Consider the following 18,343-nt stretch of genomic DNA (forward strand, 5'->3'; position numbering starts at 1 on the left):
TCAGACATTCACCATACCAGCGCTTGTATGTGGGCCCCACTTTCGATTTCCAATTCCTAGTTATTTCCCTCTTCGCCAATATCAGCCCCATATCTATGAATCTGCTGGTTGTCTTATTTTTGGATGTGTGAGGAAACCAGTGCAGCACCCCCACTGCTTTGGTGTACTGTATCTCCCTATCCGTGGCGTTATTCAAAGCCCTCCCAACCTCCTGCCAGTATTCCCCCAAGGCAGGGCAATCCCACAGCATGTGTCCCAGATCCGCCCCCAGTGTGTTGCACCTAGGACAGGCCGCTTGTTCCACTCCAAAGTACTGCCGTATTTTCCCTGGCGTGAGGTATGCCCGATGAATAACATAAAAATGTATGAGTTGGAATCTAGCGTTCCTCGTGCTCTTCTGCGCCCTCCGCAATAGTTGACCCCAAGTAGCGTCAGGAATCTCCATTTGGAGGTCCTGTTCCCACTTAGCTTTTAGATCTGTGAGCGGCTGCAAGGCCTCCCGCAACATTCTGGAATACAGACAGGTTACCGCCTTAAAGGTTCCGGCCGCCATCATCGCATATTGGCACGCCATGGAGGTCGCAGGTTCCTGCAATCCCTCTCCCCAGTGGTCTTGCATGGCGCCCGTTATCGCCGCATGTAATAAATAATCGCCTCGTGGAAGGTCGAACCGCTCCTGTAGCTCTTGAAACGGAAGCAATGCACCGTCTTCATATAAATCGCCCAGCATCTGAACCCCAGCCTCTTCCCAACCTAGCAGTCTCGACCAGTCTCCACCATGAGGCAGGGCTGTGACCATTCCCAGCGGGATCTCCGGAGCATACATGCGGCGGATTCCCGCTCGTTTGCGCGCCCGGTTCCAGCATAGTCGGAACGTCTGCTCTTCCACTGTCAGATCTCTAAGCAATAATTTCTGATGCAGCATGATGTACGCCAGCACATGCCGCGGAGTGCCCTCATCTCTAGAATTCTCCGGGCCTCGGTACACCCTCGCTACCTCCTGTGTGAAAGTCTGCAGTTGAGCCGCCAGGTAATAGCATTCGAAATCAGGCACCGCCATGCCTCCCTCATCTTTGGCTCGCAAGAGGGTATCCAGTGCTATTCGCCGCCGACCCGTGCCCCATAAAAACGCTATGACCAGCGATCTCAGGCGCCGAAAGACTGAGATCGCTGGTCATAGCGGGAGAGTTCTAAAATAATATAGTAGCCTAGGCAGTGCCACCATCTTAAGCAAGGAGACCCGACCTGCCAGTGAGAGTGGGAGAGTAGCCCAGAAATCCATACACCCTTTCAAGGCATTAATACAACGAGTGATATTACCATCCAGCATATCTGCTGGGGCGTGGTATACATAAACGCCGAGGTAGTGCAGGCAATGAGGTTCCCATCGGAGTTGCTGCGCCGTGAGGGGGCACGGCTCTCCCCGTCTCAGCGGGTACAGACAAGATTTGGGCCAATTGACCTTCAGGCCCGACATCCGCCCGAATAGTTCCAGCAAACGTCTCGCTCCCAGCAACTCCTCCTCCGCATCGGCCAAGAACATCAACAAGTCGTCCGCATACAATGAGATGACATGCGGCCTGGCCCTGTAGACCAATCCCTTATAGTAGCGGCCAGACCTGGCCTCCGCTGCAAAAGGCTCCATTGCCAACGCGAACAAATGGGGGGAAAGGGAGCACCCCTGCCTAGTGCCGCGTCGTACCGGATATTGATTCGAGATCAGTGAACCCACTCTAACTCTAGCCGTGGCTTCCGTATATAGGGCTTTGGTCCAATTAATATAGCCCTCCCCTAGTCTGAAACGCCTCATCACTTCATACAGATATTCCCATTCAAGACTATCGAAGGCTTTCTCGATATCTATGGAGAGCACGAATGGAGTAGTCCCCTCCGATAACCGAGCCCCCAACAGCCTAGTCAGCCTGCGAATATTGTGGGTAGTATTTCGCGTTGGGATGAAGCCGCACTGATCTTTATGAATCAAGCCTGTCATATGAGTCAACAATCTATTCGCCAGGATTTTGCTCAGTATCTTGTAATCCGTCGTGAGCATAGATAATGGACGGTAAGATGAAAGGGCATCACTCGCTCTACCAGGTTTTAGCAACGGGATCATAAGGGCCTCGCACATTGATCGCGGGAGTCTACCTCGTGACTGCACCTCGTTGTAAACCAGTTGCAGTTGTGGGGCCAGGTACTCCAAGTATTTGCTATAGAACTCTATCGGCAGACCGTCAAGTCCTGGGGTTTTATTCCTGGCCATCTGTTTTACCGCACTCCCTATCTCCCCGACCGTTATAGGCCGACCCAGCTCTTCGGCTTCTGATTTCTCTAGCTGTGGTAGCTGCAACCCTCCAAGGAAGGTTTCCAATTCTTCCGCCCCCCGTCAGCCCGCTCTCATACAGACCCTCATAATATGCTCTGAACCTAAACTGGATCCCGGCTTGGGTGTGGCAAAGCCCGCCCCCCTCCTCCTGAACCGCCATGATTGGAGCACCCCGCCTGATCGGGTTGGCAAGCCACGCCAGCATCGACCCTGCTTTATCGCCCTCCGCATGCGCTCTCGTCAGATATACCTTGTGGTCGAAGCTAGCAGCCGCTCTAACTCCACCGCTAGCGCTTCTCTGGCGCCACTAACCCCTTCTTGGAGCTCGGAATGATTTGGGCGCTCTCTCTCCTTCTCCCTCAACCGCCGCTCCGCTCTTTCAAGATCATCCAACAAAGTCTTACGAGCACCTGCAGCGCTTCCGATACAGTGACCCCTAATCACCACCTTAAACGCATCCCACTCCACAGCCCTAGTGGAGGCGGAGCCACTATTCTCATCAAAATAACATGTCACTCGCTCCCCCAGGGCCTCCCTAAAAAGCAAATCATCCAATGTATCAGGTTGCAGCCGCCATGTTGGGACACAGTTGATTTCCACCATCCAGTTCAGGGACAACAGCAGAGGGTTGTGGTCCGACAACGTGCGGGCCAAATATTCCGCGCTTCCCACTGCTGAGAGCACATGCGATGAGCACAGAAACACATCCAACCTAACATGCAGATCATGTAAAGTAGAATGAAAGGAGTAATCCCTCGTGGTAGGGTGTAGTGCCCTCCAAGCGTCCCCCAGGTCCCAGCTCTCCTGCCAATCTAGTCGGCGTTTCGCTACCCTGTGTACTGGGGAGGCGTGCAATAGGAGATGGGACCTATCCAAATGAGTATCCACCACCGAATTGAAATCTCCTCCCATGACCATCGGCCCTGCCAAATAGCTCGCCAGTTTGCCCAAAAGCGCTGTCAGGAAAGCGGGCAAATCTACATTCGGAGCATACACCCTACAAAGAGACACTATCCGGCCCCTAAGTCTCCCCTCCACAGCCACAGATCTACCCTCTGGATCTACTACTTTTTTAGTGACCTGGAAGGGAACCCCTGCCCGTATCCAAATCAATGCTCCCCTTGCAAAGGCCGATTACGTTGTGTTAAATAGCTGCCCCCACCACCTCCTCCGTAGCGCTATTCCCTCCTGCTTGGTGAGGTGCGTCTCTTGAAGAAAAGCTATATGCACACCCCTACGTGTCGGATACGCATGGACCTTGTGTCTACGCACCATGGTATGAAGACCCCGCACATTCCAGGTCACACATTTCAAAGCCCCCGTATTAGCCATACCCCCTGCACCCGCAGACAGAACAATAACGGCCATCGACCATGCGCTCGTGCCAACATAATACTGCCCCCCCTCCCACTCCAAACAAATGAACCCCACATCCCCCCAAAACCAACCTAAGCATCCCCAACTACTCTCGGTTCCCACCCCCCCAGGACAGGCCCCCCCGCAATTGGAAGTGAACTCATCCAAACTGTCACAACTAAATATCCCCTCAAAGAAAGGCACTAATACTCGCAGTCTCCACTGCGATGACCGTAAGGGCCAGTAGGGCGCGGACCGATGCCGAAGGAGTTCGTCAAAACAAATCAGACCCGCATATCCCGCCCCATGATCCCCCCATGAAAGACTCACGAAGTCCCATACAGTGTTAAACTGCGCACACGGGCACAGCGCCCCAGTGTCTGACCATCAGGTCGCTCCTCAAGTCCAGTATCATGCCTCGACTATCTCCCCAGATGTTTGAGGTGTGACGATGGGGCCCTTGGCTCCTCCGAATTCCGAGAGTTCCGTCTCCGATCCCGTGCCCTGCTCCTCCGATTCCGTACCCTTCCCGGATTGGCTCCTTGCCGTGCCAGAGAGGTCCACCACCGCCGGTAGGGCTGCCTTCCTCTCTGTCTCCGTCTGTGACACCAATGGTTTCCCAGTTCTCCGCCGATTCTTGCGAATACGTTGCGACTTCCTGATCGGCTGTTTCTCTCTAGCCTCCTCCGCCCTGGCCCTAGCTCCGTCCGTACCAGACTTGTACGTGTCCCACCAGGCCCAAGCGTCCACCGAGGTAGTAAAGAAAAGCGACTTGTTGTCCACCACTACTCTCAGCTTCGCTGGAAAGAGAAGGGAGTATTTCATACCCTCCCCACGGAGCTCACGCTTGAGCGAGAGGAAATTGGCCCTGAGTCTTTGGGTCTCAAAAGTGTAGTCCGGGAACAGGGTGACTGTTATTTTCACTTGAAAGGGTCCTGCTTCCCTCGCCCTCTGTAGTAGCCAGTCTCGATCTCTGTAGTGAAGTAGCTTAATCACCACCGGGCGAGGCGGCAGGCCCGGGGCCGGGGGTCGGGCTGGAACCCTGTGGGCCCGCTCCAGGGAAAAGAAAGGAGATAGTCCCTCTGGCGCCTCTTCGGTGCGTAGCCAAATATCGAGGTAGCCCACCATGTCATCGCCCTCAATTTTTTCCGGAAGGCCCACGAGGCGAACATTGTTGCGCCTACTCCTATTTTTCGCATCCTCGGCCCTCCTCTCCAACACCTTCAGCCTGTCCAAAGCATCCGCCATCTGTGCTTTCACCGCTGCGTGGTCCGGGGCCAATTCCTGAATAGATATCTCCATATTCTTAACTCTGTCTTTAAGCTTGTCATGGTCCGCTTTCAGGAGACCTAAGCCCGTCGCCACCTGGGCGATGTCCTGTTGCAGGGCGTCTTTCGTGGACTTGATGGCCTCTAGTATACGGTCCTGCATGCGCTGGAGAGCAGAGTGGTCTCGATCCGCGCCATCCATCGTTTCCGATTCAGCCGCTCCGTCCCCCTTCCCTTTTGGTTTCACCATCCTGGTTGCGGAAGGCACTGGCTCCCAGGACCCCTTTTGTTCTCCTCGCTGTCTCCGCACTGCAGGATCTCGCCACCTGATAGCCCTCCGGGCGATAGGATCAGGGATCTAAGACACCTTTAGGGCACTGGACGCTGTTCTGATCGCACCCGTGGGGTCAGTTCCCGGAAGTCCTCTGCCTCAACGGGGTCTCGAGGTGCCAATCTATGCGCGGAGAGTCGGGGTCGTCGTCACAAAGCCGCCGCCATTTTGGGGCCTCCTCAGAGAATAAACTTGCGGTCGTGTGTCCCCGTGACTCGCCACCAGAGCGAGGAAAGGCCACCTGTGTCTACCGATAAGGTTAGGGGAGGTCCTCCGGCTGGTAATCACCGCTAGTACTGGATCGACATGAGAATCAGGCCTCAAACCACCTCCGCCGACTGCGACAATTGTCCAGGCCTCAGAACGCCATCTTAGATCGACGGCTATCACACCCGATGCATTTATTCGAGGTCGATTTTCAGGACGAGAAACAGCTCCAGGTCGTCCACTCTGAACGCCGCTGCCTCCGTGATGCCTTTAAATCACAGATTTTCCAAGTTTTACTGGAATTCGCGTGGATAATCAGGATGATATCTGGGATCAGGTGCGGAGCTCCAGGCTCACGCAGCCTACCTCCTCGGCATCCAAGCCACGCCCCGCCTGCAATGGAGGCAGTAATATACGTAGACCGCCCTTGATTTATGACTGAAGAAAGAAGGTAGAACCCTGGGTAAGAATGCAATTGGACAATGCCACATTCTGGACAACCATGATCACTGAGGTCCAAAATGGATTGAGAACCCAGTGCACACTCCACAGTTTGAGTTTTAGAGGTACATGGTATTATGTCCCTAAGAGTGGCCCCTTTTCATGTTTCTCTCGTTTTAGGTGAGGAAGATACACAAATCAATCACAGATCAGACCTCCATCAGCAACCTCAGTTAAAGCCATAGAAGCAATACAGATGCAATTGGAGAGGCTAAAGGAGAAAGTAAATTTTTCCATAATTGAATACCTCTTTTTCCCAAGAAAAGAAAAGGGTTAGGCTGAACTTCAAAGCTCAACAAATGAACAAACCAGTTTCTGTGCATGTTTAATACCACAAGCAGCCTAGATTCACAAATACACAATCTGGTGTTGCATATTATATGCGAACAGTCAAGGACGACTTTTTATAAAGATCTGGATCCCAATATCATAGCATCATGATGTCAGCTCCGGTCCATACCTTCGGGTTGCAGTTTGGACTGTTGTGTGATTCTTGTTACTTCTTGTATAATTTGTGCTTCCACAAACCCATAACATTAAGATTGTAGGTTGTAAGAACTAAAGAAAATAAATTCTATCTTAGTAACACTTGCAAAAGTCGATTTTGCTGTTCTTTTGGCGGAATCATAAGTGTAGAAACAAAATAAAAATCCTTCCCACAGGACCGACCTTCTTGTGTTTATTTCTACTGCAGTCAGGCTGGGGTCTTCACTATGACACGACTGACTCTACCCTTTGTTTAAATTCAGCTGGAAAGCCTTGTCGGTGTCCGCTAATGGGCATCCGCAGAAATGTTTTCCGGGGGGGGGGGCACATTTTTTTACTTCATCACCATCCTTCAGGCTTCAGCACAAGTATTAAATAAATGTTTAAAAAAATCTAATAAGACAAAGAGCTTAAATAAACAAAGAAACCCACAGGGGGAAGAGAAAAATCTTGTGAGGTGCCACAGCAGACAACCTGGCAACTACAATGAAACAGATGGAAAAACTAAAAATGGCCGGAAAAAAGCGAAACAATTCTAAATCAGGTGGATGTAGTTCTAGAGAGATCCACATCAGCAAACGTTTCAATGATGGTACAGTTCAAGTTCAAGTTCAGAAATTTGTATAGCGCACTACTCACCCATAGGGTCTCAAGGCGCTTGTGGGAGGGGGTGCATTATTTATCGAATAGCCAGGTTTTAAGTTCCTTTCTGAATGAAATGTGGTTTTGTGAGAGGCGGAGGTGAGTGGGGAGAGAGTTCCAGGTCTTGGCCGCCAGTTAGGAGAAGGATCTTCCTCCCATGGTGGATTTGTGGATGCGCGGAACTGCGGCAAGCGCTTGGTTGGAGGATCTTAGTTGGTGGGTGGGTGTGTAGAAGGACAGACGTGTGTTGAGGCATTCGGGTCCTAGTTTGTAGAGGGCAATTGTCTGAAACCTACCTCTCCCCTGCCTCTCTCTCCCAGCCTCGTACCCGATCTTGGTTGTGTTGCCTGTTACATTTAACACTCACCATTCCTTCTTCATGACACTCATGTTATCCTAATGGTTCTGCTTCTCTTATATCTACCTCTCCTATCCAAGCACTGCCTTTCACCTTTCATCTTTCTCTCTAGCATTAACTTTATTCACTGATTCTGCCCCCTTCATGTCCACCTCTCCCCTCCATGCTCAACTCTTCATGTTTTATCTCTCTCACCTCTTATCTACATTCGCTGTTTCTGCCCCTGTCGCTTTTGCTTCCCCATACATGCGCTGCTATTCACCACTCTTCTCCCCGGCCTCTTACCTTGCTTCACCTCTTGTGCCAGGATGCAATACAGGCCCCTGCCTGCAGCACAGATGGGCCCACAACACTTCAGAGGGCCCCCAACCCATCAGGGGGCTCCCATTCAGCCCAGGGCCAATGAATATCTGTGAGATGTGGGAGACTCAGGGGCCCATTATCACATTCTCCATCATTTTGTGCTACACCACTGCTCTTATGTAACTTACAACATTCTCTCCTCTTCTACCCTCTCACTCTCACCAAACCGGTTACATGTCTTTTTTTGCATGCTATTCCTTTTGCCTAACCAACATTCTTCCCTTCTCTCCTTGATTCTGCCATTACATACACATCACTCTTCCCCATCTCCCTTTCCTTAAGCCTTTTGTTCTATATAGCTGTTTTGCCCCTTATGTTTAGCTCTCTGCTGTACTCTGTCATCTCCCCCAGCTCTTACTTTCTTTTGTTTGTCTAACCCTTTTTAGATGTGCCTCTCCCTCAATACTTCTATTAAAACCTAAAAAGAACACCAGACCTCCTTAGATGTACTCAGGAACACAGGAATCAAGATTTCAGGGGTGATCAAACATGATGCCGGGGAGTAGCGCTACCTTTTTAGATGTGCAAAACAAGGAATGGTGTGTGGTTTGATGGGTTAAATAGCTTGGGTGTATCTTAGATAGTTCTTTGCACTCACCTCAGGGTTATCGCCTGGCATCTCCGTTGGGAGACATAGACGCAACAGCCCTTGTGATGGGTGTAGATACACGTGTAAAATATCAGAGAATGTGGAGAAGACAGCAATTCAGTATGCCAAAATAGGGGGCAAAGCCAGGCTAAGTGCATGAAATCGCCCTCGTGGACTGAAATATATTTGCTGAAGAAAACGAAAAAGTACAAGGCAAAGCTTACCTTTGGTGGGAAAGGGATTGCATCAGACCAGTGTCATAACGAAACTTGAGGGGGTCACACTGCAAACGACATGGAGGGGGCCCCCCTCCCATCCTCCGTGCCAGTCTAGAGCTCTCAGGCCAGCGACCCGCCATACTGCAGGGGATGCGAGGTGTTTGTTACGCAACTGTCACCAATACAGCCGTTATAAGTAACACTGGATGGTGGAGTTAAAGGTTGGGCTTAGTCTGCCAGCAGGCCATCATAGGTGGTGGTCCATTCATTACAGGGTCCCTGCCATCAGTAGGCCGGGAAAGTTTGCCCAATTTTAGGTGGGTTTCCTGATGCAGACTCCTGCCATGATATACAACATCGGGCTCACTCATTGTTCAGTTTTGACAAAAGTGCATCCACTGCTCCTTCTCATTTCCGTTTTAAAACATTAGACATTGCGACAATGCAGTATTTCAAAAGCAGATGTAACTACAAAGAGCACATTTTGATAATACATTTTTGTTAGTAGACTATAGCAATCCTAAGAGGCATTGCATAGCTCCATACACACTGTGACCCCAATTCCATCACAGTCTCTCTGTTTCTCTGTCTCTCTCTCTCTCTCTCTCTCTCTCATTGAGTAAGTCTCTCTCTCTCAGTCAGTCAGTTTCTCTCTGTGGCATTCATTCTCTCTTAGTCAGTCTGTCAGTTAGTCAGTCTGTCAGTCTCTCTCTCTCTCTGTCAGTCAGTCAGTCTCTCTCGCTCTCTGTCAGTCTCTCTATCTCTCTCTTTCTGACAGTCTCTCTCTCTCTCTCCCTTTCAGTCAGTTTCTCAGCCAGTCAGTCTCTCTGTCAGTCAGTATTCAGTCTCTGAGCCAGTCAGTCTCTACCCTCTCTCCACTCTATCTCTCTCTCTCCATTCTCTCTCTCAACTCTGTCCACTCTATCTCCACTGTCTCTCTCTCCACTCTCTATCCACTGTCTTTAGACCACAGGAACCCACCCACTCCTTGCGGAGATTTACACAAAGCTGCCTCCCATCCAACCCTGGCATGCAGCGAACGCAGTGGCATCTCAGATTGCACAAAAGCATAATGATGAGATAGAAGGTGCAGTGAGGAGGAGTGTAAGTGTCTTACACTCAGACGGTGCCGCTGGGAACTCAGGATAATAATCCTTGAGTCTCGGCCGGATGCAAGAGAAAGTGAACAGATCGAGCAAGTCTAGTAGAGTTAGGTTTTCCCAGCAGAGTTTAGGTTGCCCCCCCCCCCCTGCCCAGGCATAGCACACCATAAGGGTGCTTAGGGTACGAAAAAAATGACGAGGTGGAAGAATAAGTATATTCATAAAAAGATAGAGCAGCCGCAGAAGATTTGACATCAATAAAAGAGGCAATTTACTCCATCCATGGATCTGATCTTCAAACGCCAATATCACTACTCCATAATTCTCAAGCACGACTTCCGGCTTGCTGGCACTACTTTGAATCCTCAGGTATTTCAGGGAGTCAGTCACCCGGTGCAATGACAGTGAGAGCGGGCGAATAATAGTAGCCGGAGTAAGGGGAAAATAGCACACTTGGGGGCAGATTTACAAGCCCCTTGCGACACTTTTATGTCGCGTTGCGTCACTTTTGTGGCGCAGCGGCGGCGTTAACAATGCGCCACGTTGCGACTTATTTACAACGTGACGCATCTAGGCAGATGCGTCATGTTGTAAAGCCCTGCGCCACATGAAACCTGCGTCAGGTTTCATGTGGGCGTTCTGTCACAGGGTGGGCGTTCCCTCGCAGATAAGCCCTGTAAAACTGATGCAGTGAAATCTACAAGATTTCACTGAGTCAGTTTTACGACGCTGCTGCGTCAAATCCTTACGCCTGCTTGAAGCAGGCGTAAGGAGTGACGCACCACATTGAGTATGGGTGGCCCCTGTGCATTGCAGGAGTTGCATCGCTCTTGCGACGCGAATCCAGCAATGCGCCGCCCATACGCCACAAGATGCATCACGCATCTTCCCTTCTTTGCACCATGGTGCACCGCATTGTAAACGTGACGCATCTGTGGTGGCGCAAGGGGGATTGCGTGACACATCTGTTCTGGCGCATCCCTGCTGATTTGCAAAGATGCACCAGAACATGTAAATATGCCCCTTGGTCCTATTAATTGCTATACCAGACACCTCCCGGAACAGTGAAAATATGTATAAAGCCAAGTCCAGATACACTCCTGGGCTATTCAAAAAGAGGGTAAATGTGTCCACATCAAATGATTTCACAATATTACATTACGAGAAAGCCAGGCCCCTATAGCCATGAAGCTGACGAATGGGCATGGCCAGCGGCTCAGTCCCCAGAGCATAAAGCAAGGGGGACAGAGGACAACCCTGATGAGGTCCTTTGCCAACAGGGATGAGGTCCAACAGCAAGACATTGATTGGCCATGGGTAAAAAGGGCCACTCCAGGAGCGTCAAAAGCTTTAGTGGCGTCAAGGAAGACAGCCACTTCTTCTCCGTCGGGCCTCAGCTGATGCAGAGTCCGAAAAGCATCCTGAGGTTATGAGAAGTGGAGCGCTTAAGGATGAACCCAGCCAGGTCAGACAGCACAAGGCCAGCGGGCAACAAGATCAGCCTGTTGGCCAACATTTCAGCAAGTGTTTGGGTGTCAGTATTGATTAATGAGAAGGGGCTGTAGTAATCCGGATGATCCTGAGGTTTGTGTGGTTTTAGAAGCGTTATTAGAATGCTTTCTCGTAAGTAAGGCAAAGCGCTAATTCATAACATCTCAAGCTCCTCCAGCTAAGAGGGGGCCAAGGTACACGCAGACCACTGTAAAAGAAGTCCTCCCATCCAAAGACCAGTAAGGAGAAAGCCATGCACTGCAGCGGGATCAGGTCTGGCAGGCGACATAGTGTGCAGATAAGTGAGGCCCAGGCTCCACAGTTTAGGAAATCCCACAATTTTGAGTATTGGATTTGCGAGGGCCGCTCACCTTACCTTCAGGTTTAGTTATTCATGTAGGGGACGGTCAGAGCTGGACATCGCAATCGCAAAGCAGAGTTGGTAAGATGCCAGAAAGGGGCAGCCGAGGGGAGGTGTAGTGTTGGCTTTCTAGTTGTTTCACATATGGCATCATTTGGAATGTTATCACAGATTGGAATGTTATGTTCTGATGCTAGTGTTAGTTAGGAGCTGAGGATTGAGCTGACTGGTGACAGCTCCTGGTGGGGATTTATTAGGGATTTGCCTCAGGATTATTCTTACTATCTTATCTTATATATGAACTTCCACCTCATGTCAGCTTGATTAATAAATACATCTTTCTACAAGAACCTACGTGACCTGATCTTCATTTAACATCACTACAATCAGCGACGTTTGGGATTTTTTTCTTCATATTTACAAGCAACTGAAACATGAACTTTCTTCAAACAAGGTAACCCATTAAGTTTCACTTTCTTCAAGCAACTTCTTAGCAAACTGGCACGTTATTAATCCCCACCAGTGACCATTCCACTCTTTTGGTCGTCCTCCAACTAATCTGCCAGTCCCTGCTTTCTAAAATTTTAAATTATCTACTGCTGCACCTGATTTAAAAGCTGCTGCACCTGATTTAAAAAACGGGTTCACCTGATTGAAAAGTGACTGCACCTGATTTAATAGCTGTGGCACCTGATTTATGAGCCTGCTTATTTGTAACCCTACATTATCTTCTAGTCCCGGCTTTCTAAAGCTTTGATTTAAAATGAACTTCAGCCGCACTTGTTCAAGAAGCCTACTGATTAAAAGTCTGCAGTGGTTGATTAATAGCCTATAGATTTGAAAGCTTGCACCCTATTGATTATCAAGCTTGCAACGTTGTTTCCATATTCCTATGTCCAGTGAAGTTTAGCATTTATTTGCTTTCATTCAGAGCCATTTCACTGCTTTCCCTGCATAAACTTCAAGATTTTCATGTAAGGTGCTAAGATCATCATTAGCAGTTTTGAGTATCGTGTAACATATTATTACTGCCATCTACTGGATGTTATTTTATAGACACATAGTTATTGAAGCCATCGACATATTTTGTGTGTAAACGATCCTTCCGTTCTCTGCTACTTTCCAACACATATTTTACTTCGAACAGCAAATGGTAGTTAAAAAGAAAAAAAAAAGGCGTCTCACTCTTCAAAACGCGCATATTTTTTTTTTTTCTGGCAACTTTTCTTCAGTGTTATATGCGAGTAGCTCTGTTTTATGTCTATTATGCCAGTTTCTAACTGTTTTTACAAGTTTCATTCAGAATTAATAATTCTTGCTGGCAACCTTTCTTCTGTTCATGCTCTTGTTGGATGTTAATGTTCACCTTTCATCCTATGATTCTGGGATTTCGAATTGTTTTCATGTAAGAGCATTTTTCTTATTTTAACTTTCTCATATTTGTGCTTTACTTGGTTCTACCTTTCACTACTCGGTTCATTGTTTCACAATTTCGCCAGTCTGGCCAATTGGTGTGTTTGCTGATTCCGTGAATTTTGTGTTCGGTGTCCATATTCTTATTATCGTTTTCTTCTTTTCCTTTAGGGAGAAGATGTGTTGTCTTGTAATTCCATTCTTTTTCTCTGTTTCTTTCTTGGATCTGTTCATTCTTCTTAGTTCTAATCTTGTTTTATTTTCTCTGTTGATTCTTCTTGCTTCTAATCTTGCTTGATTTTTCACCTCTTAGATGTTACTGTAATTTTCCTTTTCTTATAATTCACCTTCTCTTTTTCTTCATTGTTACTTAATTATCTTCTCCTATTTCTACGTACCTCCTTTCTGTATCCTATTATTATGTGTAATTGCTCTTTAACATCTTAGTTTTTGGTTGCAATTGTTAAATGTGTAAAAGGGTAAGATGTGTAGTGTTGGCTTTCTAGTTGTTTCACATATGTCATCATTTGGAATGCTATCACAGATTGGAATGTTATGTTCTGATGCTAGTGTCAGTTAGGAGCTGAGGATTGAGCTGACTGGTGACAGCTCCTGGTGGGGATTTACTAGGGATTTACCTCAGGATTATTCTTACTATCTTATCTTATATATGAACTTCCACCTCATGTCAACTTGATTATTAAATACATCTTTCTACAAGAACCTACGTGACCTGATCTTCATTTAGCATCACTACAGGAGGCCATTCAGAAGTGACTGCATGGCAAAGTCTAGGGCTCCTGCTCTCAGCGCCACGCAGAGGCCGCACCACTGGTGCCAAACAGGAGTGTCTCAAAGGTTGCGCACACACCCAGGGGCTGTCACTTCCAAGGACATGCGAGTACACGCCAGGGCTGCACACCAGCTCCAATAAGTACCAGAGGCCTGGACCAGCCAGCCAGATGGAGTGTAGGCCAGAGCTACCTGAAATGCCACTAAGCGCCCCATGCCAAACAGCTGGCCGTGCTGCCACACAGGTCACAGACCAAGCAGGTCGCCAGACCACTGGCTGCCCCGTACTCCCCCCAGGTCGCAGGCAGAGAGGGGTGTTGTTGTTCAGCCCCCCTGCCCCCCCCCCCCCCCCCAGGACAGTGCAGGTAGAGAGCTCCAGGGGCCACCCTGGACGGGCTGCTCTCCACATATCCCCCACTGAGGTTGGTCCACTTGATCAGCCTCACCTCTCACCCCAGCTCGGTTCCTCAGCTTCTGCACCGCTAGTCATCATAGAATCGTCATCCATGGCGGGGTTTGGGGGAGGGGGAGCGTTACATGAAGGACACAGCCCCGCCGCCCCCAGACTGAGGCCCCCTTGAGGGCACACTATAGGCAAGTAGGCTTCAGCCCCTGAGGACCCACCTCCAGGCCCGCTGCAGCGGCCTCAGCAGCAAAACAGTCATAATTTGGGGAGCGGGACGCCATTACCTGTCCCCCCAGTGGCCATACGTACAGCAATCTGGTAATCAGGCTAATGAGAGGATGGATGTGTGTGGATAATGTGGGCGGGGGAGCGGAACTCCCATTTCAGGCAGCCAACTTGGTCAGCTGCAGACCACGCACCCTAAATGGTCTTTACACATGATATAAAAAGAGCGGTCGAGAGAGGGTCTGAGAGGGATCAGAGTGATAGGGTGGATGGGAAGCTATGGTTGTGAGCGGTTATAAGGTTGTTTGAGTGATTGTAACCTGATTTGTGGATTTTCTTACTGCAAGCAACTAAAGAGCTAATCAGGACATGCTCATTCAGGTGATGGGGAGATGGGTGTGGGATAAGTTTCTGTGATGGAAAGTATGGCAAGGTTGTTGGCTTTGAGGACTGCAATGGGCAATACATATCTGCAAGTGGAGGGGGATTTGTTCAACATACAGGAGATAATCCGGGTGTGAGATTCTGAGAGGTGGAGGAATGGCATGGAATGGTGTGAAGTAGGTGTTTGGGCAGGAGCCAGTTTTATTGAGGTGGTGCTTGAGTTTGCTTATGTGTCTATATGAACAAAAAGGCACAAGATCACAGTGAATGAATTACATGGACAATGAGAAGAATCCAGGACTTTGCTCCTTTCATATCATACCAGAGCCAAGCATAGAATGAAATGGTCAATCTCCCCCTGATATGGCCTAGAATTGCACCCCTAGTGCCTCATTGCTAGGTCAGAGACAGCCATGGAATCCAACTGACTTAGGAGGTAGAATGGGCTGCAAGAACAATCATGATGGGTCAGTAAGCAAACAAAATGGTGGCAAACCCTCCCAATCTGCTAACTGACAAACATATAGGGACAGATTTACAAGCCCCTTGAGACACTTTTCCGTCATTTTTAACATGTTAAAAATAACGCAAATGTGGCCCAAGGGTTTTAGAAATCTGCCCCATAGTACCTGAAAAGGACCAAGAGTACCAGTGACTGTTTCTAATGATAATTTTAAAATGCAAGTTTTGTTTTTTGATTAATTGATGTTGGTTTTGTTTTTGTTTCCTCTAGCGTTTTCGAAACACTTTGCCGATGTGGTTTTCCTCATTGATTCTTCTGTGAACATGGGTGCAATAACTTTTCAGCAGATGAAGGAGTTTCTCTCCAGCATTGTCGAAAAATTAGATGTAGGGATCAAGAAATATCAGATTGGCCTGGCTCAATACAGCGGGGAACCCCAAACCGAGTTTCTTCTGAATACCTACCCATCCAGGGAAGAGGTGCTAGACCATATTCGGAGGAGATTGTCCTTCAAAGGAGGTCCCCTACAGACTGGGAATGCGCTGCGTTATACACGTTCCACCTTTTTTACTGAAGAAGGGGGAAGTCGAATTAACCAAGGTGTTCCGCAGTACGCTGTGCTCCTCACTGCCGGGAAGTCGAAGGATGATGTTCTAAGCTCTGCCAAAGAATTGAGATCTTCGGGAGTCACGGTTGTATCTGTTGGTGTCAAGGAGTCTGATCTGGAACAATTGGCAAGCATAGCTACCCCGCCACTTGCCTTCCAGCTAAACGATATGCAGCAACTCAGTGAACTACCCCAAGAAATTCTGGACATCCTACAATCCCAAATTGAGCAGAAGTTTGACGTTATCGCAAGGGCATTGACACCGGCTATAAGGTCCCCAGCAGGTGAGTAAATGGCTGAGTGGGTAAGAGGCAAACATAAGTCTTGCATGAACTAAATTGGTAATTGTTTCTAAAAAATAATCCATTGTTCTATTATTATTGCTATAGAAATCTTTATGCTTGTGCAACTAAAAACATATAAATTGTTCATTATTTTCCAAAGTAATAGTAAAAACCACTTTAGGTGCTATTAGCATGTATCTTAGACAATATGTTAAAAAATGCCCGTTCTCCTTCTGTCACTTAAGACTAATTTCAAGTGCTCATCACATCAGTGGCGTAGCAACAGCAAAGTGGGAGGCAGTCCGCCCAGGCAGCACAAGTTTTGGGGTGGTGGTTTCACCTCCCGCTCTTACCTGCATCCGTCGCAGGGCGGTGACTTCTGGAATCAGCAACACCCCTCGTTGTGTCATTCGCCCGCCACGGGCGGCAAACGCAAGGGCCACCATAGCAGCATAAGGCCTTGCTACGCCACTGCACCACATCTGCCTAAAATCCTACTAAATCCATCTGGGGCTGTATTATACAAATTGCCCAGGGGACGCATGTACTTGAGCACCTGCTTTTGATAACAACAGCGATTCAGAAAAGGGGGTGGTGATGAACAGAGTGTCTGAATTAAGCAGACCACTCTTACCCAGTCCAAAGATCAGGGCTTGATCCATCACCATTATTTAGCTCACTGCACCATCCCAGCTCAGAACCTGGCTATATGCAAATTAGTCTGTCCCTGGCCCAGTGCATCATGGGAACAGGGCAGACCAAACTACCAAGCCAATTCTTCACCAGAAAGGAGACAAGCTTCCGGGGACCGGTTTCTGGCATTTCAGCCGTCGTCGGCCCGGCTTGCTTGAATCCTGATGGTGCAGTGAGCAAGGGACTCATGTCTGAGTATACCCTGCCACACCTATAGTGGCCAAAAACGATTCAGAAAAGGGGGTGGTGATGAACAGAGTGTCTGAATTAAGCAGACCACTCTTACCCAGTCCAAAGATCAGGGCTTGATCCATCACCGTTATTTAGCTCACTGCACCATCCCAGCTCAGAACCTGGCTATATGCAAATTAGTCTGTCCCTGGCCCAGTGCATCATGGGAACAGGGCAGACCAAACTACCAAGCCAATTCTTCACCAGAAAGGAGACAAGCTTCCGGGGACCGGTTTCTGGCATTTCAGCCGTCGTCGGCCCGGCTTGCTTGAATCCTGATGGTGCAGTGAGCAAGGGACTCATGTCTGAGTATAACCTGCCACACCTATAGTGGCCAAAAACGATTCAGAAAAGGGGGTGGTGATGAACAGAGTGTCTGAATTAAGCAGACCACTCTTACCCAGTCCAAAGATCAGGGATGATCCATCACCGTTATTTAGCTCACTGCACCATCCCAGCTCAGAACCTGGCTATATGCAAATTAGTCTGTCCCTGGCCCAGTGCATCATGGGAACAGGGCAGACCAAACTACCAAGCCAATTCTTCACCAGAAAGGAGACAAGCGTCCGGGGACCGGTTTCTGGCATTTCAGCCGTCGTCGGCCCGGCTTGCTTGAATCCTGATGGTGCAGTGAGCAAGGGACTCATGTCTGAGTATACCCTGCCACACCTATAGTGGCCAAAAACGATTCAGAAAAGGGGGTGGTGATGAACAGAGTGTCTGAATTAAGCAGACCACTCTTACCCAGTCCAAAGATCAGGGCTTGATCCATCACCGTTATTTAGCTCACTGCACCATCCCAGCTCAGAACCTGGCTATATGCAAATTAGTCTGTCCCTGGCCCAGTGCATCATGGGAACAGGGCAGACCAAACTACCAAGCCAATTCTTCACCAGAAAGGAGACAAGCTTCCGGGGACCGGTTTCTGGCATTTCAGCCGGCGTCGGCCCGGCTTGCTTGAATCCTGATGGTGCAGTGAGCAAGGGACTCATGTCTGAGTATACCCTGCAACACCTATAGTGGCAAAAAACGATTCAGAAAAGGGGGTGGTGATGAACAGAGTGTCTGAATTAAGCAGACCACTCTTACCCAGTCCAAAGATCAGGGCTTGATCCATCACCGTTATTTAGCTCACTGCACCATCCCAGCTCAGAACCTGGCTATATGCAAATTAGTCTGTCCCTGGCCCAGTGCATCATGGGAACAGGGCAGACCAAACTACCAAGCCAATTCTTCACCAGAAAG

At 48.9% G+C, this 18,343-nt stretch overlaps 1 protein-coding gene across 1 annotated transcript in view; it reads left to right on the plus strand.

Annotated features, from left to right (window-relative positions):
• Positions 1-18,343, plus strand: part of LOC147663577 (collagen alpha-4(VI) chain-like) — an 82,320-nt gene that overhangs the window by 31,468 nt on the left and 32,509 nt on the right. The window contains exon 5 of the mRNA XM_086950347.1: positions 15,554-16,174. Within this exon, the coding sequence (XP_086806473.1) occupies positions 15,554-16,174 (621 nt within the window). The remainder of the gene's footprint in view (positions 1-15,553; positions 16,175-18,343) is intronic.

Source organism: Lissotriton vulgaris, unplaced genomic scaffold (genome assembly GCF_964263255.1).
Source record: "Lissotriton vulgaris unplaced genomic scaffold, aLisVul1.2 SCAFFOLD_4372, whole genome shotgun sequence".
Classification (NCBI taxonomy): domain Eukaryota; kingdom Metazoa; phylum Chordata; class Amphibia; order Caudata; family Salamandridae; genus Lissotriton; species Lissotriton vulgaris.